This window comes from Leuciscus leuciscus, assembly GCF_965113295.1.
Source record: "Leuciscus leuciscus genome assembly, chromosome: 13".
NCBI lineage: Eukaryota > Metazoa > Chordata > Actinopteri > Cypriniformes > Leuciscidae > Leuciscus > Leuciscus leuciscus.
Genome location: NC_138737.1, coordinates 8,213,869 through 8,239,177, shown reverse-complemented (window position 1 = coordinate 8,239,177; position 25,309 = coordinate 8,213,869). Strand labels below are relative to the sequence as shown.

Below are 25,309 nucleotides of genomic sequence, written 5' to 3'. Positions count from 1 at the left end.
CTTTTGCAATATTTTTTAACCTATTATTTTCTTTTGTGTGTGTGTGCATTTAGTGATTCTTTTTTAAATGAGATGGTGGTAATCTCAGCTGTGTATTGGAGAAAGCGGTCAACCTGGATCTTCATAAATCATTCAAATAGATTTGCCATCATCGAGGGCAAATTTCAAATGGCAATTCTTGCAGAAATACAAGGTGACTGTGAAAGATTGTTGAATCCCTTCACACGCCCTTTAATAAGGTTGTTAAGCTTTTTATGGTCTTTTTACGGTTGTTAGGTTTTTTTTTATGGTCATGTGATCCTGGGGTGAGTCCATGAGCAGTTACTTCATTTAAACAAAACATTTGTTACGTTTTCAGGTTTGTTTTTACCAAACATTGCATAAAGAGACCATACAGAGATGGTTGAAATAAGTTTGAATTAAAGAGGTAATATTTGCCAGATTTGTTGTCACAATCTTTGCTCAGTTGGAGACTGTGATCAAGCCACCCAAGTGGCTTTAGTTTAGGGCAGTTTAGTTTAACTGTGCATGACGGGCAATATGCATTTAAAGCCAGTAAATGAAAAGACTATGTCAAAGTAATGTAAGAAGCAAGAATGTAAAATAGACACACATACACAGAGGCATAGTGGGATCTACGAAGCAGTTGGGAAGGGTAAAGCCAGAAAAGTTAACATTTAAAAAAACCTCGGTTGAAGTCCCTTTCTTGAAGCCAGATTGGCTGACATCCAGCTGTGTTCAGAGACAGGAAGTGTGTTACTTGGTTGAAAGCAACTCGTTCAATTGTTTCGCAATGAATGGTAGTAGAGAGACGGGTCTGTAATTCTCTACAAGTGATGTGTTTAATGTTGGTTTTTTAAGCAGTGGAGTTACCCAAGCCTGCTTGAATGCAGTAGGGAAAATGCCATATATATATAATTTACATTTAGTCATTTAGCAGACACTTTTATCCAAAGCGACTTACAAATTAGGAATAAAATAAGCGAGTCAACGTGAAGAGGCAAACAATGCAAGAAGTGCTCAAAATACAAAGTGCAGGCATTGCTCAGAGTAGTAGCATAAGCCAGACAAGGAAGGATAAAAGGAAAGGAATTTTTTGTACATTTTTTTTTTTAAAGAAGTTAAGTGCTCACAGAAGAGATGAGTTTTAAGTTGTCTTTTGAATGTTGTCAGGGATTCTGCATTCCGGATGAGGGTGGAGAGATCATTCCACCAGCATCAGAACCGTGAATGAGAATGTTCTAGGGAGTGATTTTTTTGGCTCTCTGTGATGGTACTACGAGACGTCGCTCATTGACAGATCGTAGGCTTCTGGCAGGGATGTAGACTCGTAGGAGAGATGAGCCTGTGATAGATCTGTAAGCAAGCGTCAATGCCTTGAACTTGATGCGAGTAGCGAGAGGTAGCCAGTGCAGAGAGATGAACAGAGGAGTGACGTGCATGGGCCCTTTTGGGCTTGTTCAAGACGAGACGAACAGCAGCGTTCTGAATCATTTGTAGAGGTTTAGTTGCACATGATGGAAGTCCAGCCAGATGAGCATTGCAGTAGTCAAGCCTAGATATGACTAGGGTCTGGACGAGACGTTGTGTTGCATGCTCCGTTAGGAAAGGCCTGATCTTCCTGATGTTGTGCAGTGCAAACCGGCATGATCAAGTTGTCTTTGAAATGTGGTCTGTGAAGGTCAGCTGGTCTCTAAGATATTACTCCAAGATTTCTGACCGACCTTGTTGGGGTGATTGATGATGAATCTAGCTGGATGGTGAAGTCATGCTGTAGATCCTTGAAGGATCTACCTGTGAGATAGGACTCAAACCAGTGGAGAGGAGTACCTGTGATGCCCAGAGATGAGAGGGTGGACAGAAGGATCTGATGATTCACAGTGTCGAAGGCAGCAGACAGATCCAGGAGAATGAGAACTGAAGATTTGGAAGCCGCTTTTGCGGTCCGTAGGGCTTCTGTGACCGACAGTAATGCAGTCTCGGTTGAAGTCCCTTTCTTGAAGCCAGATTGGCTGACATCCAGCTGTGTTCAGAGACAGGAAGGGTTGTTCAGAGACAGGAAGGGTGTTACTTGGTTGAAAGCAACTCGTTCAATTGTTTCGCAATGAATGGTAGTAGAGAGACAGGTCTGTAATTCTCTACAAGTGATGTGTTTAATGTTGTTTTTTTAAGCAGTGGAGTTACCCGAGCCTGCTTGAATGCAGTATGGAAAAACAAAATTTAAATAGCATATATATATAATATATATGCTATTTAAATTTTGTTATCAGTCTGAACATTGTGGAATGTGCTCTGAATCACTGTAAAGTCATGATGAAATCAAAGTAGAGAGATAGAGAGAGAGAGATCTTTTCTTCTGTATTGTGACATGAATATGATTTTAACAGATTATCAAAAAAGAAAAAAATGTGGGGTGGGGATTTGGCTCTGCATCGGTTGTGTATTGAATTTTATGATGTTGGGAGTTGCACTCACAAATAAAGGCAGATGAATTCAAGTTTGCAGGGATGGGGTTTAATTGGACCAAATGATTGGAGAAATCTAGCATACGTCATCAGAGAGAAGTCTGTCATTTTCACAATTTACATAGCCTATAACCACTCCAAAATGAGTATGTGATGCAAACATGTTAAAGATTAGCACACAGGCAGGCAATTTATTACGTTATGAGCTGTTCCCATACAAAGGCAGCTTATCAAGTCTACTGAAACATCTCCTATTTGATTTTCAATTTACTGTCTCACTTTTGGGGCCCTTTAAAGGAGAGGTCTATTGCTCATGTCTTAATGCACATCCTGTTACACATCCTCTTTGTGTAACTTAACTTGCATTCAGTTTAATATAAACAGATTTTCCCAAGTTCCACATGTTCCTGAATCAACAGGATTGTTGTTCCAGGACCAATATTACATGATGAATTTACTGAAATCACTTTATTGGAGTTTGTTTTACTGTCTTTTGTTATTTTATTACACGTTAGTACACGATACACAGAATTTAAAAAAGTGTGTGTGTGTGTGTGTGTGTGTCTGTGTTTCTTGGAATAACAACATAGAGTTGTTTATATTATATCAGGCCTATAATAATAATATAAATATTATATATATTTGCAAAAACAGTCAGAAATGTGTGCTGCTTTGTTAGTCTCAGAAGACATCAAATAATTTGTTAAAAAAATATTAAAATTTAATAACAAAACTGTTTATATTATGGTATGATTCTTGCATGTATCCTAAATGTTAAATGGAAAGAAACCGTTTTGCAATTAAATTTAAATATATATACATTATACACATATATACACATATATACACACACATATAATAATTACATATATAATTATTTGTATTCTTTTTTCTTTCTTTTTTTTTTTTTTACAAATGATTAACCAGTGAGCTGGCTTCCTTCCAGAGGTCATCATGCTGTCTTGGTAGGCAGCACACCATGTTTTCAGACACTTTCCTCTAGAGACAGCATTATCAGGCTCCTGTTTATTTCCTCGTTAGGAGGAGAGAGTTTGAGCAGTGAATACAGGGTGGGGATGTTTTTTTTTTGACATGAACAAATAGGCTTACTTGTTTAGACGGTTTCCGAAGAAGTTAACGATCAGGTAAGATAAATATGGTTTCTATCTGCTTCGTTTAGGTGAGCCATTTACTATGGCTATTTACTCCCCCTTTGTTTGGACCGTTGCCGTTAGAAAATGTATGTAGGCTATTCTTAATTTAATGGTATGATTCTCTTATGTAGGCTATTGTGTGTCTAATTGAACGAAACAGTTTTGTAAATGAGAGGAAAAAACTACGGTTGCCTTTATATTGACATTAATAGACCAAAAAAATAATACTAATAACGTTTTGATAGAATCTGGGCACTGAAGTGCAACAACCTTTTTTTTTTCTTTTTTTTTTTACTTCCTCCTTTACGATTTTACCTCAGCAATCCATTGCTTCTCAAACTACTCAACATTAATGCTGTTTTAATGTGTTGTATAGCCTACAGTTAAATAATTTATCTACCCTAAAATGAACATTTTAGAGGAAAGCTTTCTTTAATCATTATTTACAGTTAGCTGGAAGATGGGAGTTTACTTTAAAAATGCATTTCCGTGCAAATGATTAAGTAGCCATACGTAATTCAAATACCTAAAAATGAAGATGTTATTTAAATGTAGCCTTTTTCGCCAAAATAGTGTTACAGTTAAACAGAAGGAGAATGGTGGATTTTCCACACTTACACAGCTCTCTGGAATGCGTTATTCGGATTTTCAGGTCGATAGAAATGATTTATAGCCTACCTTAAAAAAACAACACATCAATTTAAACCCAGTTAACCTTCCGTGTTTGTCTGTTTGTCAGTATGACCAGTTGCATAAACAGAGCCACAATGTTAAGCCTGTCTTAATAAATATCGCAGGGGCGATTCTAGGATTTCAATATTAGGGGGGGTCATTCACTTATTATAAAAAATAATAATAATTTAATAGTTATTGTTTATATACTAGGGTAAGCATGAACAATACAGTAGGTTCTACACTAAGAAGTAATCTTAGTGTAGAGATTATTCTTTCTAATCATTTTAAATAACTAGCTAATATTCATTAAGAATTTACAAACTTTATATTATTGTAATTGTCTAGATTGGTAATATGTGCAAAATATATTTATTATATTTATATTACATATTTTAAAAAAATGGTTTTTAACGCTAATATTTTAACTACATTTCTGCACTAAAATCAACTTTAAATAAGATCTACATTTATTATTTTCATTCATTAAGATAACATGGAAAATCTGCCATGCTTTAGTGGAGGATTTCGGTAGAAAATAAACACTTTTAACGTGAAATTACCACTATAACCAGTAGATGACTGCAAAGGACCACTCATTAGCTCATTTGGCGTTTCCACTCCCTTTTATAGTTCTTTTCTCGTGTTTTGCTTTTGGATTTATTATAAAATTACTATTATAACATATTTTACAAATTTATTGCACTGAAGTATAAAGTATAGCAAGAGTAGCAAAAGTCACAAAGTCTCAGGCCATTTAGAAAAATGTTTCATAAAACAAATAAATAAATAAATAAGACCAGATTTACAGTGGATAGGAAACCATTTTGAATTGCTCCCGCGTGATATTATGTAAACTGCATTTATAACAAAGAACTACACAGATGTAGATGTCAACAATCTATCAATAAATGCACACCACACACATGTTGTCCTTTGCTTCTGATGCTGCTGCATGCGGATCGAAGAACACGCTGAATAACGCAGACTAAAATACGTGGATGAGCCGAAGCCTGCCGCCGGTTTCCTACGAGTTTTATGAAGTTATCAAACAAAGCCAAGCTGCTTGAGAATAGCACAAAGTCACCCAGCTGCAATGTGAAAGAGTAGAGAGCATGCCAATATATGAAAGCTGATTGGAAATCAGGGTTATTGATTTCTGAACACTTTCAAACTTAAAATATTAGTAGGCTATCACGTTGTTTAAAAATGAATATAAACTTGTTTCTTTTGTATTATTCAAGGTCTGAAAACATGGATTTTTTTGACCAATTGTCATTTTCTGCAAATAAATGCTCTAATGTTGTCATTAGACAATTTTTTCACTTGAAATTTGGAAGAAATGTTGTCAGCAGTTTATATAAAACAAAAATGTATAGTATAGTAGATCCAGAGAAATTGCTAATTTTGTAGTGGTCTCTTAATTTTTTATTTTTTTTTCAGAGCTGAATATGTATATAAATATACACACACATCATGGAAATATATATATATATATATATATATATATATATATATATATATATATATATATATATATATATATATATAAAACCCTCATGTTGTTTCAAACCTGACTTGAACTTGAATTACAGTTAGAGTCAAAGTTGAAGTTCAATCAGTGGACAGATAGTGAAAACAAAGTTCTCAACATTTCCATATAGGCCTAGAAAAATGAGTAAGAGGATCCAGCCTCGACCTATAGCTTAGGATAGAGAAACATAGTATTTATAGTCATATGGATCAGTTGATGCCTTTCCCACAAGTTTTGAATAGTTTAACAGTACAGAAAATTGTATCCGACCATGGTATTCTGTTCTTTCCACAAATTAGTTCATTTAAAGTAATCTTTGACACATTGTGGCTGATTTTTTTGTCAGGACTTCACTGCAACAGAACATGAAAACTACATCCACACAGGGCACAGAGGATTGATACAACTTCTACACTGTGACAAATTGTGCTACAAAGACCAAAAACAACAACAACAAAAACACACACATTAAGTATGCATATGCATTGTTGACATTAGACACAGTTGTCTTTTACATGTCTCATACAGCTGTCATGAGAAGAGCAGAATAAAATGGATAAGAATAAAGTTCAAAATGAAAAATATCTTTCTACAGAATATAACTTGTAACTGTAATGATTTTCAATTCGTGATATAATAAAAGTGGGAATGTTAATCCAACCCCCTTCAGTAGAACACAATATATTATTCCAAACAACAACCACAAAAAAAAGTAATAATGATATATATACATACATGCATACATGTATATATATCCAATCCCCCAATAAAATATCTTCTGAGTAAATTACAGAATTACATTTTTTAGCTGAACTATCCCTTTCCTTAATTCAGTTTCATGGACAGCTTCGAATTAATATTTTGTAATTAGGTCTGAAAAATCCTTGTTGAGAGAACTTTTGTGTTCATACTGTGAATTATGTCTTTTTTCCTAAACAGGTGCGAAGATGAGAAAGAAAAAGACAGAAAAAATAGCATTAATTCTCACAGGTGTTGTGTGTCTCTTCATTATTATGAACAAAAACGACATTGAAGACAAAGAGACATCAAATAGCAAAGACACATATGAGATGCCCCGTCATCAAATCCATTTGCCCAGATCCAAAACTCCCCAGCCTTTGTCTTCACGTTGTCAGCAGAATGTGTCGGCTTATAATGTGACTGGATTTTCTACTCTGCCAGGTCATATCCAAGATTTCCTGCTTTACCGACACTGTAGGAATTTTCCCATGCTGCTCGACCTGCCTAATAAGTGTGGCGGACCCCTGAACTCTGCAGATGTCTTCCTTCTGCTGGTCATCAAGAGTTCTCCAGAAAACTACGAGCGGCGAGAAGTCCTGCGGAAAACATGGGCTAAGGAACGACTGCACAAAGGTGTGTGGATCCGTAGAGTCTTCATAATCGGAACAACTAAAACTGGCTTCGAGAAGCGCAGGTTGAATAAGTTATTGAAGCTGGAGAACAATGAGAACAAGGACATTTTACAGTGGGACTTCAATGATTCATTCTTTAACCTCACACTGAAGCAGATCCTTTTCTTACAGTGGATGGAAAGATGGTGCCCACAGGCTAGATTTCTCTTAAACGGGGACGATGACATCTTTGCCAATACGTTTAACATGGTTCAGTATCTTCAAGGTCAAGAGGACAATGATGGAAGTAAACATCTCTTTACCGGGCACCTCATCCAGAACGTAGGGCCTATTAGACACTCTTCAAGTAAATACTTTGTCCCGGTGCAGGTTCAGGAGTCTGAGAGCTATCCTCCTTACTGTGGTGGAGGAGGCTTTCTTCTCTCAGGCTTCACGGCCAGAACAATCTACAACATGTCTCACTCTATAATTCTACTGCCCATTGATGATGTTTACATGGGAATGTGTTTGGAAAAGGCTGGCCTCAAACCTACATCCCACTTTGGTGTAAGAACTGCTGGTCTGCATGTCCCAGCTGAGAACGTTGACAAATTTCACCCTTGCTATTACAGAGAAATTATTTTAGTCCACAGATTTCTGCCGCACATGATTTTTGTGATGTGGGATGAAATACAAAACCCACATTTGCAATGTGGAAAGACAAATTCCTCTCTTCAGGAAAGCCCATAAACAAAAGAACAGGGTGTGTGGTTCATTTTAAAGGGAAACATAATAGCTTGCTGGAATTGATGTAATCAATTTTGTTTTTAATCAATGAATTAACTTTTTTCTACACCATGTTTTACCATGTCACTTCTCAAGAAAATGATTTGGTGTATTGTATTGCACTTTAATGGAAATGAAAAGGGTGGTTGATTCCTTTCTCAGCTGAAGAACTTGTAGTCTTTATGGTTTTTATTCTCTTTTAAATAATTAGAGAATGCATATGGAGAAAGAAATCCGTATCTTACCCTTTTTAAATCAAATTTTATCAGGATAGTTAATTAAGTGTAATATGAAGTGGAATTCACTTGCACACTCTATGCATTAAATGATTGCTACAAAAGCAAATTAAGGTTTTTACACCTCTAAATGTTTTAATACAGTGCTGTACTGTAACAAAGTAGAGCAGGATAGAATCTTTCCATCATTTCAGTTCTTTTGAATCAAAGCGGTTCGCAAATTCAGATCTGAATTATTCATTTCGTGAATCCCGAATCTGAATCGCAAGATTCACTGGACCGTGCGCAAGTCTTTTTAAAGAGAAGTGTCTGTTCAAGTAAGCTTTAATGTGTGTTTTCAAATTATAAATAGGACATAAATTATTTTGATAGGCTACATTTTGACTTGTGATCAAGTTTGTTAATTTGACAACCCTCCTTTTCTCTAGAAATGTTTGTAAAAGGCAAATACCAACTTCAAAGTTCAATAGTTATAAAATGCTGTATCATTTGCATTTTTTCATGGTGTTGTGTACACAGTAAAAAACATTGAGTTATTTGTTTAACCCAACATTTTTAAGTGAGTAGATGTATCTTTATTCTCTTAGTTTGCTTTGTTGTTTTACCAGAGATCCACTGAAGTAGGACTCACTCACCCACTGAATCATTCAGAGCAGTTCCCTTGAGTTTACTCTTACATAGACTTCAGCAGCACCTCACCATTGTCATAACCAGCTGTGCTGTTATTTATCAAATGACTTGTCCTTTTCATATTGATTTAGTATCAATTAGTTAATACTTACATATTTTTCTTTACTTATTTGAGCCAAACTTAAGTCAGACTCCATCAATGTATCTTTATTTTACATTTACATTTATTCATTTAGCTGACGCTTAAAGCGACTTACAATTGCTATATATGTCAGAGGTCGCACGCCTCTGGAGCAACTAGGGGTTAAGTGTCTTGCTCAGGGACACATTGGTGTCTCACAGTGGATTCGAACCCGGGTCTCTCACACCAAAGGCATGTGTCTTATCCACTGCGCCACTACCACCCTGGGTTTTTATTTTTTATAGATTTTATAGGCATAGATTTTTATATCTATGAAGGTTGGATACATTATGCAACACGGAAGAACCATCAGAGATGAGGAAAATATGAGGATTTTTGTTTTGTGCAACACAATGTTACATTTTGTTCTTTCTTGGGTGGAGGATGAGATATTGCAATTTATGACAAATTAAATGACAGACCAATGGTTCATCCGATCTTGGCAGAACTTTGATCAATCAATTTTGCCAGGATCGGATGAACCATTGGCCTGTCATTTAATTTGTCATAAATTGCAATATCTTTTAAACGATTTTACAAATCGGCACAGGGATCATTCTCAACATGTCCTGAAGGTACCTGAGAAGTTTGAACTTAGCGCCACTTAGTGTTCCCTAAGTTCACGACATTTTAACATTAGAAAAAATATGAATGCAAAATTTCTGTAAAGTCAGCTCGGTCCAAAGATCATCTGAGCCAATTTTTGTAAGGATTAGACAAAATTTGAAGGATTATAGCAAAAAAAAAAAAAAACTGAATACTGTATTTTTCAAACTGGTAACTACTATAATGGGTGGAGTCTTATGTAAGATGTTGAATGTGATCAGCATGATGAGAGGAATCAGGTGTATACGTTTCTTTTTTTTTTTTTTTTTAAGTTCAAAAGTTATACTGTTTCAATTATGAATTTTTAACTGGTGGTGGCACTATAGAGTTGGTCCTAGAGACCCCGAATTTGGTCAGATTACTATTCATTACCATCACTACAAGTGGACAAATTTTCATAATTTTCCTACTTAGGGTTCATAGGGATGCCATAGACTCCCATTCGAGAGAAATAATAATAAAGAAAACCAACAACAATTCCAATAGGGGCTACAGCCCATTCAGAGCTTGGCCCCTAAATACTCTGGGTGTTTCATTTGGGCAAAGGTGTACAGCCTGCAAAACCTAAGGGTTAAAAAAGGTTAGAACTAGTTTAGACTATAGACTTTTAATTAAAATAATGTCAGAACTTTTTGAAGGCTTTTTGTTAACACTTGACCATGAATAGGCTTTTAGAAAACCAGGTCCAGCATTTAACTACTTCAATTCCTCCCCCAAGTTTAAGTTACAGGAAAAAAGAGAAAATCTTTGTTCTCAGTGAACAATTTAGCTCATAAAAGACATCAGGTTTATTGTTTTATTACAATAATAGTTCTGATGATAAATGAAAAGCACAAATCTTCATCTCACTCCATCCTATCGAAATCAGTTCTATAAAGCTCTTATGAAAAGCTATAGCAGGTATTGTATAAGAGTAGGCTGTAAAATGTGTACTTTTGACAGATTAGGGAAGTTGTGAATTTGGGATTTGCAAATGGATTGTTCTTTTGAGGCAGATCTTTTCAAATAATAGCTTGAATTTGCAGATTGTACAGTGACAGAAATAAAAATTATATGTGCCACCAGAAAAACAGCCTCTTCTGTGTGTGCAACAGGACATAACTGTTCTCAGACCTGATTCTTTGTGTGGATTCAGCAGTCCGCACTACATTTAGACATCCATATAAGGACTCCAATGTATTTACTGCTGCTCTATTTCTTGACTTGAATCCTCAACAAATCTTGAGACTGACAGAGATCCACATAGGGTTTGCATCTCAATGCAGCCTATCATGCACAAAATAATCTGTTTCTCTTTGCATTTGGTCAATACATTTTAGCACATTATTAAAAAAATGCCTGATTTCATGTTCATTGCTACTTACTCCAAAAAATATAAACTGTACTTGAAAAGAAGGATTACTTTGAATACCATCATTGTAAAGTTGTGATGAAGAGCTGAGCAATTCCTGCATGTGTATTTCTGGGTCTGAGTGTGACTTCCTGCTTAAAGAGGTAGTAATGGATACCAATGTATGTGAAAGAAGAATATATGTGTGTGAGAGTAGAAATGTATGTATGTGAAAGGAGAATGTATGAGTGTGACAGTAGAAATGTATGTATGTGAAAGGAGAATATATGTGTGTGACAGGAGAAGAATGGATTTTGGCTTGTATGGCCATTCATATTCACAAATAGGCCTTATTCGGTTCTCTGTTTCATCTTACTGATTCATAAAATAAAAAAACATTTTGGTCACAAGGACTTTTATGAATATTTTATAATGCTTGTGCATTTTTTGCTGAAGCGTGAAAGCCTCATTCATTGTAATTGGGAAAGAGTAACCCAAACAAATCTTAACACTTTATTACTGTAATAGTCTCTTGAGCAAGTTTGTTACATATTAACTCTGTTGGACAGGATTATGGGAAAAATATAACTCATTTCAGGTGATGTAAGTAGCGTGACTCTCAGACACATTCTGACTACACGTAGTTCACTCTCTGTGATGCTAGTCGAATAACTAGCTGACATAATTTGGTGTGGCTTCTTGAAGTAATGAGAACCAGTCCTGTCCCGAGTAAAGACAATATATGTATATAGTGTCTCTCTGTGTGTGTATACACATGTATGCAGTATACATATATATATATATATTATTGTTTAAATATATATAGGCTATTTATATACATATGTGTCTCTAATTCTTATCAAGGGTGCATTTATTTGATCAGGTCTGTTGTATAGGACTAGATGTTGATATCCCTCAATAAATACTTGGGGCACCGATGGAACTCCGTGGGATGGTCAAATGAGTGAGGGTACCCTTTGGGTTATCAAGTGAGTGCCCTCCTTCTTCGGTGTTTCGCTGATAGACCCACAACACCTCCAGAGGGTTCAGCAGTGAATCCCAGCATCCCAGGTTCACTCCCTAGGTGCCATCTACTCACTTGAAGGCCCAGGCGGAGTCATTTCTCTTCATCCACAGCCACTGGCTCCCCTTTTCAGCAGCCCTGGAGAGGTCTTTGACTGCCTGCCGATGGGCCTTCCCTCGCACTCCCATCTCCCTGAGTAACCTGGATGTTGAGTTGGCTACGAACCCTCTGCAACCTACTTCCACTGGGCGTATGTTCGCTTTCCAGCCTTGTTGTTGGGCATCGGCTGCAAGTTCAGCGTACCTCAGCCTTTTCTGTTCGTAAGCCTCCTCCACTGCACCTTCCCAGGGCACAGTGAGCTCGATGATGTAAACAAGCTTGAGTGAGGCTGACCACAGAACAAGGTCTGGTCACTGGTTTGTAGCTGTGATCTCAGCTGGGAAGACGAGTTTCTTGTCCAAGTCTGCCAGCAGCTTCCAGTCCCATGCTCTGCCCAGCTGGCTTGACCCTCACCTTCCCGAACAGATGGTGTCGGCTGCCACCGGGATGACGGGAGAGTAAGGGCATTCACACTTGTTTGTCGACTTTCTAGCACTGCTGCAAGACTCCTGGTTAACACCTGGTTGTGCCGCCAGGTATAACGGCCTTGGGTGAGGCTGGTCCTGCATCCCACTAAGATGTGCTTCAGTGTTGCTGGACTTGGGCATAGAGGGCACGTGGGGTCTTCGGCATACCACTGGCTAAGGTTTGCGGGGGAAGACAGGACATCGTAGGCAGCCCTGATGGTAAAACTTGCCCTGAATGCCTCCATCTCCCACAACTCATTCCAGGAGATCTTCCTCTTCTCCAATCCTTTCCATGCCATCCACTGTCCTTGCTTTGCCTGTGCCACAGCTTGGGCGCACCTTCCTGCTTCCTCCTCCCGACGTACCTCCGGGACCACCAGCTTGCATCTCTGAGATGTAGAGGCCTTGCTCCACGCTGGTGTACTGGCCCCAAGGCCAAGACCACTCCTCCCCTCCTGCACTCGGCCCATGATGTCCTTGTATCTGAGTGCTGCCTTTGCCTGCTCAGTAGCAGCCAATGGGGTCCACTTCCTCCTGGTGGCCAGGATGGGGGCAGCTTGGGCTACAAATGGATCACACGAATCCAGCAGCATCATCTCTAGTCTGACTTTGGCGCACTTGTACTCCTCTGTCAGACTGGAAATGGGCAGGTGTAACATCCCTTTGCCGTAGAGCCCAATTCTGCTGAGGCACCTGGGAAGGCCATGCCACTTCCTTATATATGAGCTGACCAGTCTCTCCAGCTTCTCCACCTTTGAGAGCGGGACTTCATAGAGCGGCCACAGGAGATGTGGAAGTAGTCCATACTGCATGCACCAGAGCTTCAGCTTGCCAGGAAACATAGTTTTGTCGATGTTCTCCAGACCGCTGGCTACCTCCCTCCTGAGCTGCTCTACTTGCTCTTTGTCTTTGAGGGAGGCATCATACCAACGACCTAGGCTCTTCACTGGCTTCTCGGAAACCGTTGGAAGGGGTTCCTCGCCAATGTGAAATCGGTGGTCTGACATCTTCCCCTTGATAATGGAGATGCTTCTAGACTTGCTCGGCTTGATCTTCATGCGAGCCCACTCAATGTTTTTCTGGAGCTTTCTTAGTAGCCGCACGGTGCAAACCTTAGTCGTGGTGAGAGTTGTGAAGGTCATCCATGTAGGCTCTGAGCGGTGGCAGCCTCAGCCCTGGTCTTATACACTGTCCGCCAACTGTCCATCAAGAGGCCCGGATGATGACCTCCATGGCCAGGGTGAAGGCCAGCAGGGAGATGGTGCAGCCGGCCCTGATTCCCACTTCCAGGTGTTGCCATGCTGTTGTGCACTCTGCTGTTGTCAAGCAGAGTTGGACGTCCTCGAAGTAGGCCTTGACAAGGGTTGTGAGAGCTGCTGGGACCCTGAAGTAGTCAAAGGCTGTCCACAAGAGGATGTGAGGGACTGAGCCAAAGGCGTTCGCGAGATCCAGGAACACCACATGAAGATCAGTTCCCTCCTTTTTGGCGACCTGGATCTGATGCCAGGTCAAAATACAGTAAAAACAGTAATATTGTGAAATATTACAATTTAAAAGAACAGTTTTCTATTTGAATATACAGTATGGTAAGATGTAATTTATTTCTGTGATGGCAAAGCTGGATTTTAAGCATCATTACTCCAGTTTTCAGTGTCACATGATCCTTCAGAAATCATTCTCATATTGTCACAGTTTCACTCAGTTTGGACTTTGTTTTCCTGTTTGCACTATTTCCCGCCACTAGTTTGTTGTCATGGTTACATATTTGATTTCATCTCGGACCCCGTCTGACCAGGTGTGTGAGCCGGCTGACTCTTCCATCGCTGTGGGAGTCCTCGTGGAGTACGAGGGAATGGAAGCGAACCCAGCCCACCCTCCCGCCACTGAGAGTGAGTACTGCCTGGACTTAATGGACAGTTTGCATGTGTGTGGAGAGTCAAATTCCCTGTGCCCCTTGATCTCATCAGAACCTGATTCTTCTTCACTCTTGTAAACCCCACCCAGCCTCCCTCGCCCACCACCTCTCCAAACTGCCCTCATGGATCTTATTTTTTTCATCAGTCTCTGTGTTGTTCGTCAGTATCCTCTTCAGCCCTCAGCCACTCCTACCACCCAATCATCGCTACCTCCCATCAGTCCCTCAGCTTCACCTCAGCCTCATCTCAGTGGCGCTGCTAGCCCTCGGTCCCGTTGGGAGCAATCGATGCCTGGATGTCAGAAGCCCGTGGCTCCACCTCTAGCCTCTTAGGGCTCCACTCCACCTTGACCCATCGCCCTGGCTCCTGCGCCTTGTGGTAGATTTTTCTCCTTACGCACCTGACTCCTAGTTACCTGGGGCGTCTCCAATCGACACCCAAGCGTCTACAGTCGACACTTAATATCTGTATCTGGGGCGTCTCCAATCGACACCCAAGCGTCTACAGTCGACACTTAATAATATCGTTATACTCTAGCTCTGCGTCTACAGTCGACAACTGGCTTCGAGTTCGCAATCCCTAACTTGTTCCCTAACTAACTTGCTGCGCAGCAATAATAACTGACAGACTTCAGACAATGCCTTTGAATATGCTTTAATCACGGCCGGAGGATCTCAGACAAAAAACAAAAGGAATACAACAGTTTTTATAGAATAGGAGCATGGCGAAAATGACATGATACATTACATAATTTCCCTACAATTTGATCGGTTCTTCATAGGCAAACCCTTCTGTTACTAGGGAGAAGCAAACTCTTGATTACTCTTGATTTTCTTGATTACTTTTCAAACCTGGACATCTGTCTCGTTTCATTTCCCCTATCACCTACAAAGTCACGAGTTTTCGACCAAAGGGTTTGGAAACATGAATGTTGTTTCTGCAAGAAAAATAAATGTTAGTTATGATTAATTAAAAAATCCATCACAGCCTCCACTCCTTCCTCCCTCGGCTCCAGTGTGGAGGGCCATTCGCTACTCTCTGGTCCTCCACCCCTTTAGCTTCGGCAAGCTCTGACTCAGGCTCCGCCTCCGCCCTCGATCACTCCAGCTCCACTTCTGCCCTCCGGATCCCCACTTCCATCCCGGGGGGTCGTCGCTGCAACTAGGCCGCTTAGGTATTCAGTCTCTCTCCACCCCATTGGCTCTCTGTCTGCGCGGTGTGCTTTTCCTCAATCACCATCGTCGCCTCCAGTCGTCCACAAGGTGACGTCACACATCCCTACCAGTGGATGTTATTAAAGGGATGGTTCGGAGTAAAATCAACCAAGGGTCCTTTGCACCATGACCTCGAGCCAAACCAATGGGTGGAATGTGGCCAGGACTAATGCTACCGCTAACCCGCACGTAGAGGTCACTTCAGTGATTAGGGAAAAGCATGTAAAAGTCAATACAATGATCTGTTTAGGGTAACTCTGACTTTACCCCTTACATCTCTCTCTCTCATCTAACAGGGTATCCTCAATGGGCGATACCAGGGTGAGGCAGAGGCATACTCTTACAATAATGCCTGCCGCTATAACAGTAACATTTCCCAATTTATTTTCTCTTTTTTTCCACAATGTTTGTACAATTGTTTTATTGTAAAGTGTTTGTGCTTCTCGCCTCATTCACTGTGTAGTTTTTGTACTGATACTCACATCTCACATAATAATTTCTTTGCATTCAATTGGTAATACTTACCCGTGTCCTTATTGGGAGTATTTCCCTGGCACCCCACCAGGGTTGTGTAGTCGGATTAGTTTAAGTTGTGATTCCTGTTTCCCTCCACTTGTTAATGCCACACTTATATATACGCTCTGGCAACAAAGATACAGAAGATCCTGTACCAACAATTAATTATTGCATTGTAGTGCCTGACAATGTGCCCACTTCAATGTTACACACAATTTTGTTTGCAGCAGGAGATGTAGTCATGTACAAGACAGTCAGTTCAGGAACTTTAATTTCACAGATGTTCTGTTTCCATGCAGAGCGGCAAACTTTTGCAAAATGTATAATTTGGCTGCATGATTTACAGGTGATGTTTAAAGCTGGGTACTGCTTGAAATTTGCTAAATGGCTGCTGCAATCACAAGAATAATATTTGCGTTCAGAATGTACATTCATTTGACTCAGCTGCTTTTCTTATGTGCCTTTTATTTATTTTTTCCTCAGGTGCAGTCTTTTAACTGATAATTTGTCAGGCTTCGCACATTCATTTGCATGTGCCATTGCATTTTCCACTTGTATTGCAACTGTCTGTCACGGGAATCATGAAAAAAGGAATGAAATGCAACATGTATTACAAGTTAAAAATACACACACACATACACACAAAAATCCCCAACATGACTCAGGTTAAAACAGATAAGCAATGACAACACTGAATCAAAAAAAGTAATATTCCATCCCAGCAAGCAATAGCCGTCATTTCACCGTCATTCAGCCATCATTTCACCGCCATTTCACCGTCGTTAATTATAGTCCGGCTATGTGTAACCCACTTTTAGCCAAAATAACACTGAATCTGGTTACATGTCATTTTTTGCTAAATAACTTGCGAGATGTATGATATTGATATTCCATCATGTAGGCACAGTCAACTGTGATTACAAGGTGTTTGGTTTCATTTCTTTGACATGTTCTATGTGAAGGCTGTGCGTAGCCACGATTTAGCTCGTAGTCAGACCGGCTATTTGTAGCCCACTTACAGTCAAAACTGATTAATTGTAGGTTTTTTTTGGCCAGGCAGCGCATGAAATGGTTGATATCCGATTATGTTCGCATTGGTAATAATATCTACAAGGTGCAAGTGTCATTTCATGACATGGTCGATCTGTAGATTTAGCTCTGAATTGGACGGGCTATGTGTAGGCCTAGTCTGCTTTTAGCCCACCCGGCAAAATCGAGGCAATCAGTGGTCAACGTTTAACGGCTTGGCAATAGCCCTGATTTAGACCAGCGACTAGTATAGCCAAAATAGTCTTACATTTTTTTACATGTTTTTCGCCCACGCAGCTTCATGATTGCTGTCACACATAACATTCATACACAATCTCAGATATTATTTGAATGTCTTTCATTTTAAATATAATAAAAATGCAATTACATTTCTCAACCGCTAGATGGCAACAGCCCTACTGAGACATGAATACTGGCAACCCGAGACTTGATAATTAGCATAGACAGTAAAAGAAACGGACACAGCGATCCCATTGGATTCAACAGAGAAAAGTGAAGTCAATTAGAAGCACTCACTTCCTGTTGGCTGACCGTACTGCGCAGACTCAAACTGAGCTTGACGACGTAGATGTGACGTGAGCAACCCATCTGTCTTCTAGTAGCTGTGCCAAGAGAAATTTGAATCATTCCCTTCCGAAACTTGCAGAGACGGAGAGTGTGAGTATAGGAAGTGTCCATGAGCTAGGAGCAGGAGAAACTTTTGCTAAGTATTCTGATTAATTATTTAGTAATTTTGCCTCCACGTCCCCCCGATTGCGCGCGAGCTTCTGCTCCTGTCCATACGGTAATTTCTCTACTGTGCGACAGAGAGTCGTGTGGTTATGACGCAATCGTTAGCCTATTTTTACAAAAACTGCTTCTACGGGGCCATAACGTAAGATACAAGGTAATGGAGTCTTTTATACATTTTCATGTTTCTTTAGAAATAAATAATGGACAACTTTAAACGCCTCAGATGTAAAGTTATTCGCTGTCAAAGTGATGCCAAAATGAATGGGAGTCAATGGAATGCTAACAGCAGGTGATGGCCTGCTAATCAATGGCGGCACCCGGGGAAGCTTCAATGTTTTCCGAAACATTGGAGGCTTGGGATAATTAGTAGGCTAGAGATCACTGTTCTCGCGATCGCGCGATAAACATTTCTACCATTTTGAAACATTTTAAACGAGACGGAGCATTGCATTAACTTATCTGGCGGTCGGTCGAAGAGAACAGGTAAAAGACATTCCTACTTTTGTCTTGTAAGTATCGTGTGCTCATTTTTTTAATCTAAATTATTTGTTGTTGTTGGAATCGTGACATTTTAGCGGGTAAGTGTGTACAGTGAACTGTAACCCGTATCCATGTGCCCTTAAACTCGAATTATCTGAATTCAAAGGGGTAAACATGAAACATGTGCAACCTATTATAATGTGTTATGAAAGCCACAAATATCTTTTACTCTTTTCTTTAGATCATTATGATGTGAAAATAGGACTTTTTAACTTGCCAAGTTTATTTGTATAGCACAGCAAGGCAATATAAAAATAAATAAGAGTACAATTAAAAACACTTTAAAATTCTTAAAATACTTAAAAGGGATACTCCACCGTTTTTTCACATTAAACTATGTTATTCCCTTAACTAAGACGAGTTGATACATACCTCTCTGGTCTCTATAAATTGGTACTTTGAAGATCGAAATTATTGTGTACATGATATGCTGATAGCTGCGCAACATATTAGTATTACAAGAATCTTTCTTAGTTTCTTCATCAGAAACAATCCAGCTGCACATGCAAATGAGCACGCTTAAAACAAAGATTCATAAATCAACCACAGAGGAATTTTCCCGCTTGGAAATTCCACCCTTCTCATTGGTCAGGCAAACCCTGAGAGGTGGGGCCTTTCTCAGGCTTTATTAGAGACAAATTCACAGTGACCCTCCTCTCTCTTCTTCTGGCTCTCTACTACTGCTTCTTCAGGTTGATGTCTGTGGGACCACCGCCTGCTTTGCTTTCACTCTCCCAAAGGAGTCAGACTGTATTTTCTTCAATCCAACTCAGAAGAAAACTGCAACCTTACCATCACTGAATGGGCAACGATCGACTCTTGGCCTTCTCGTAATGTTCAGGGTGCCATACAACAATTGCAACTTCAATGTTTGACACTCAAAGGAAACATCAACATCCTTTCCACGATCTTCAAGAAATGTGTCCGCTGCAATGCCAGTATATACATTTAATGAGGTACTCTGAAAATGATAAGCTGATGGTTCTTTTCATAGTTAAATAGATCTTTCCCATAGTTCCATTTCCTGCTTCTGATTCCATTCTGTCACTCACCCTTTTACCCGTGTATGTATGTATGTGTTTATATTACTTATGTTTGTGATTTAGTTAATAAAACTTGTGCACAATACGTATTTGGTCCTGATTCTCTGCTTGCAACAAAGTTTACTTTACGATTTAGATGTTGACTACAGGCTCTTAGTAGTACTGTACAGTAAGAAAGACATTTCCCTTCCCCGGAAATGAATATTTCTTAGAATTAATAAACAATTAACGCTGAGTGTTCACGGGACGAACAGGTGGTTTGATTGTAATATAAATTTTACATTAAGTAAATTATATTAACTGATCCAAATATTCATAATCAATTATAACCAGTTATTATTGATTATTAATATTTCATAGAGCTAATTCATTACACATAATACTATATGTAACAGTTTGGAAAGTATTGTACATGTATAATAAATATAATTACACAAAAATGTCCAAATGTAGTGAACGTGCCTATAGAGAGAAATGCACATTTTATATGGATTACATAAGAGAGTAGTCTGTTTCTATTCGTTTTGAATTGTTTTGCTTAAAAGTAGACATTTCAAGCTTTATATATATATATATATATATATATATATATATATATATATATATATATATATATTATATACACTACCGTTCAAAAGTTTGGGGTCAGTATGATTTTTTATGTTTTTAAAAGAAGTATCTTCTGCTCACCAAGGCTGCATTTATTTGATTAAAAATACAAACAAAAACAGTAATATTGTGAAATATTATTCCAATTTAAAACAGCTGTTTTCTATGTGAATATACAGTAAAGTGTAATTTATTCCTGTGATCAAAGCTGAATTTTCAGCATCATTACTTCAGTCTTCAGTGTCACATGATCCTTCAGAAATCATTCTAATATGATGATTTGATGCTCAAGAAACATTTATGATTATTATCAATGTTGAAAAAAGTTATTTACATTTTTATTTCATGATGCTATGATGAATAGAAAGTTCAAAAGAACAGCATTTATCTGAAATCTAAAGCTTTTGTAACATTAAACCCTACCGTTCAAAAGTTTGGGGTCAGTAAGAATTTTTATTTATTTTTTTGGGGAAAGAAATAAAATAAATCAATACTTTTATTCATCAAGGATGAGTTAAACTGATCAAAAGTTACAGTAAAGACATTTATAATGCTAGAAAATATTCTATTTTAAATAAATGTATTTGTATGTATGTATCTGTTCTTTTGAACGTTCTATTTATCAAAGAATTTTGAAAAAAAATTGTACACAACTGTTTTCAACATTGATAATAATAATGAATGTTTCTTGAGCATCAAATCATATTAGAATGATTTCTGAAGGATCATGTGACACTGAAGACTGGAGTAATGATGCTGAAAATTCAGCTTTGATCACAGGAATAAATTACAGTTTAAAATATATTAAAATAGAAAACAGTCATTTTAAATTGTCATAATATTTCACAATATTACTGGGGTTTTTTTATTGTTTTTTTTTTATCAAATAAATGCAGCCTTGGTGAGCAGAAGATACTTATTTTAAAAACATAAAAAAATCTTACTGACCCCAAACTTTTGAACGGTAGTGTATATCATGCCTGTGAAGTAGCCTATACGATGAGACAAGCCCCAGTTCACGTGCACTGTTATATGCCTTGTTATATCCATGTCCTGATTATATTGTCTGCTATATTTGCTTCTCATTTATTAAAGCCACACTAAGTAGAAATTGTGTTTTTGTCAAACAGCGACCCCTAGAGTCGCTGTGGAATACTTGCACTGTCGTAAATTATATTATAACATTTTTACATGATTGCAGCTAAATCACAAGTAAGGGCTACTGTATAATTTAATTTGTGTTGTTTTTATTGGAATGTAAACTTTACAAAATGCCAGATAACATCAATTAGCCTAAGATGATATCATCGTGCTAATCATGATCTGGCTAACTCGGTTCTTCGAACACACCTGTTGTTTATGATTAGTATCGCTGGATTGAGTTATCTGAGATAACTGCGCGTTCATGCGCTGGTTTAAAAGGGGATATGTATCGATAGTAGAAACATTGATCAGAAATGCTGCTATTGGCTGCTCAGCGTGGCCAAAGAGCGCGCTCAGTTTTTCTCCTCAGCAGAGCAAGAACTAATAGTCGAAGTTTATTCGGAATTTTAATGTTTAATCAAAACGCCAGGGAACACATCAAAGTCTGCAAAAGCCAGGAGAGAGGGCTGCCAAAAAGTAGCAGACAATTGAAGTCCGTTAGAAGTGGCCATGTTAGATGTTTTTATCACTTATTAGCCTATATTTTTGTATTTTAATAATTGCATACCGGTAATTACTTTGTTCATTTAATGTCAGAGTCACCACACTAGAACATGGGAACAAATAAAAGTGAAGTACAAAAATATTCTACATAATGGTAATTTTTTGTTATTATAGTCTCTTCTATAAAAGGAACTGTTAAATAAATGGTTGTCTGTTTATAAAAGCAACCAAGAAAAAGGCTGGAAAAAAAGAAAAGATCTTAGTAGTATAGTCATTTCAACTGTTAAATCTTGAGTAATGATGAATTGCTTTGACTTGTGAAAGTGAAAACTGATAAATGTTAATGTATCAATGTTAATGTAAAAAATATTTTGCCATGAGTTATTGATCACATGTTTCCAGAGTGTAGTTCATTGTAATGACATTGTGTTTTCCTCTTTTGTGCACTTTTACATAATACACCAACACTTGTATCTGTTCCCAAGAAAGTGGTGGCTGAAATATGTGCAGTAAGTGGACATTTTCTAACTTTCCAAAGGAAAGAAAGTATAAGACTTTGTAATGTCCATTTGTTTCCATTGTACTGGACAGTGAATACACCCTCTCAGATAACTGTCATATGGAGGAACTAGCCTACCTGCAAGTGCATAAATAACTTTACTTAATTTATACTTGTATGCTTTATGGCTGCAATATAAGTGTCAGGATTCCACATCTACAGAAAGGTCTACAGAAGAGTCAGCACAGACAGAGGAGACATAGGCCTACAGGTGGGCAGTGTATAGACAACTTTTCCTTTTTATTTGTTGCATGAGGCATGTGTCTAATATCTCTTGTTGCAGGCACTTGACCACTGGCTTTTCTTTACAAAGAACAATTGAAATAAAACTCAAGGAACTAAGCATATTTGTCGTTTATTAAACATTTAATGAAAAAAAATTTTTTTGGTTTTTTTTTTGCAATGTTGTGTAATATGGCACATGCAGCAATGTCACAGGCCCTGTCAGGTGTGCAAACCTCAGACTTATCAGACACTGAAATCTTCCCTTTAGTTAGCCAAAGTTCATTTCATTGTGTGCCCTTGTCCTGGCTAGAGCTCTATGGAAGCCTATAGTCTATGGTACCAATCACGTTAGTGAAGCCTGAGTGACACATACTGTAATCGGCATGGTCATGATGGCATGATCTTCATAAAAAATTATGATAGCCTAAAAAAAAAAAAACTGCTTTAAAAAACACTGCTTTACAACATTGGGTCTTAAGTGGCTTGGAAATGCCACAAAAAAACCTAAAACTGTTTATTAAACCTAAAAGCGCCAGGTAAACTCCGAATGACACGACAGACTTTCCATCAAGTTCTCCGCATCTCCAATAGTGTAAAGGAAAGAGCCACTCGCAAATAATCTTAGGGCAATGCAAACAGTTTGTGCTGCAGTTAAAGCCCGACTCCGACAAGTCGAAAATAAATGTGCGTTTCCAACAATTTTATAATGTGTTAAACGACAATCTCACGAGTCACGAGAAAAAATATATACATCTCAGAAAGTGCACTATCGCGCTGCGCTGGACTTCCCGTATCAGCTCCGCTTATGAAGCCGCAGTCTAATCCTGTTTACATGAAATAAGCCTGCTCCCGAGCAGGTTCAAGTTTGCGCACCTGTTGCTATGACAGCAAGTTCAGGATGAGCGTCGAAGAACCAAACAATCCAAGATCATGCCAAATCGTCAACAATCAAATCCAGCTAACTGAGTTAGCGACGTACGAAGAACGAGCCCCAGGTCTGCACGATATTGGAAAAAAAAAAACATTGCAATATTTAGAACATATTTCTGTAAGAATTTGGTGAACGTTCTACGCAATACAACGTGGCGGCGCCCTTAATAGATATTTTGTTCATTAGGCTATAATTCCGATTTCTGCAGATTATATATATATATATATATATATATATATATATAGATATAGATATATAGATATTACGTGTGTGAGGAGAGTAGGCTACCTTATACGCTGAGTTTCGGTTCATGGATGATAGCGCTGTTGAGTTGAGGCGCTGGCGCCCTCCGTGTCCAACACATTCTGTCTTGAATATCTATATTTAGGCCTACTTCTTACTTATTAAATCCAGGAAATTGGATAATAAAACACTGATTAAAATTAAGATACAATTAATACAAAACGAAATTCGTTTTAAAGAAAGGCTTTGTGCTTTCTGTTTTAGGTATCTGTGAAAGTTTTAAAGCAGTCTTTTAGTGCTGCATGCGTTCAGAGCGGTCGCGTCCGTTATGAAGAACGGTCACGTTTTACTCATAAATGCGAACACGAAAAATAAAAGACAAAATACTTTTTATAAAAGACAACCATCCACAACTTTAATGATGTCACTGCAGTTAAAGTACCTCTTTTTGTAGCCGAAATAGTCCCAAATAAGCGGATCGTATAGGATTGCCAGTGAATGTTGGCTGTGAGCGGTGAGCAGCGGCACATTGTTCCATGTTCCTTACAGTAGGCCTATAGCAGCATGCGGTAAGGAACATTCTTCTGTTTATGTTATATCATACAGCTAGACCTATAATAACGACAAGATATTTCCCAGCAATAGCCAGTTGACATCATATCCGGGAGATATTTCAGTAATTTCGAGTAAAATCACAGGCTTCGTTTATCCCGTGCGAATGCGCCACACGAAATTCAGATGTGGGTGGGTAATTTCTAAATCACACGAGGTCCCCAGATAATACTAATCCAGTGCGAATAGGGCTTATGTTTCCCTTGTGTTATGTTCCTGACTGATGCCTGTCTCGTTTCCCCCCCCCCCCATGGGGAGGTTGTTGTTTGTAGTGTTGTTTGTAGTGTTGTTTGGTTTATTTAATAAATATCCTTTTCTGCACTTGAATCCTCGCTTCACTTTTTGACCTGCCGTGACAATGTCTCCCGATATATTGCGCATTTAATGATCCTATCTTACTCATGCTGTTCACTTTTCATATAATCAACATAGATCAAATTTAAAAATAACATTCTATTATTTATTTATAATGGCTAGGTTCTAAACAGATATTATATTATGTATAGTTTGTGATATTAGCTCACTTTTTGGCAAAAGCTCTGTTGGCTTTTATTATTTGACAAATAAAAACTTGTTAAAGTTATGCAAATGGTTAAAGGAACACTCCACCGTTTTTTGAAATAGGGCTTATTCACCTTCTTTCCTACATTTAGATAGGTGGGAAAATGCATTTTTGTCTCAGTGCATGCATTATTTTAGTTTGACAGGGTTGGCGCTAGCTTAGCTTAGCATAATGAATGGAATCCTTTGTTGCCAGCTAGCATGTCCTGAGTAAAAGTGATATATAAAAAAAAAAAACCCACCTAATTACTTCTTGTGGCCTGCGTATTCACAACAAGTACAAATAGCGATGCAGATTAACACGCAGGCAGCAGATCAGGTTTTGAGACACTGCCTTATCTTTAAACCACATTCCTCTAGAGACAGCAGTAGCTA

General features: G+C 38.3%; 1 protein-coding gene across 2 annotated transcripts; it reads left to right on the top strand.

Moving 5' to 3' along the window:
- Positions 1-3,441: 3,441 nt before the first annotated feature.
- On the top strand, positions 3,442-8,749 carry LOC309513451 (N-acetyllactosaminide beta-1,3-N-acetylglucosaminyltransferase 3-like). 2 transcript variants are annotated; one of them, XM_082189272.1, is made up of 3 exons: positions 3,442-3,610; positions 6,172-6,297; positions 6,765-8,749. In XM_082189272.1, the coding sequence occupies exon 3, from the start codon at positions 6,773-6,775 to the stop codon at positions 7,925-7,927; it is 1,155 nt and encodes a 384-aa protein (XP_082045398.1). In that variant the 5' UTR covers positions 3,442-3,610; positions 6,172-6,297; positions 6,765-6,772; the 3' UTR covers positions 7,928-8,749. The 2 variants fall into 2 exon arrangements, with proteins under 2 accessions (XP_082045398.1, XP_082045397.1); XM_082189271.1 differs by lacking the exon at positions 6,172-6,297 and having other exon boundaries at positions 3,444-3,610.
- Positions 8,750-25,309: the final 16,560 nt, after the last annotated feature.

What these genes read in the sequence shown, in the direction of transcription:
- LOC309513451 (XM_082189272.1), top strand. Translation starts at nt 6,773, where the DNA reads ATGAGAAAGAAAAAGACAGAAAAAATAGCATTAATTCTCACAGGTGTT.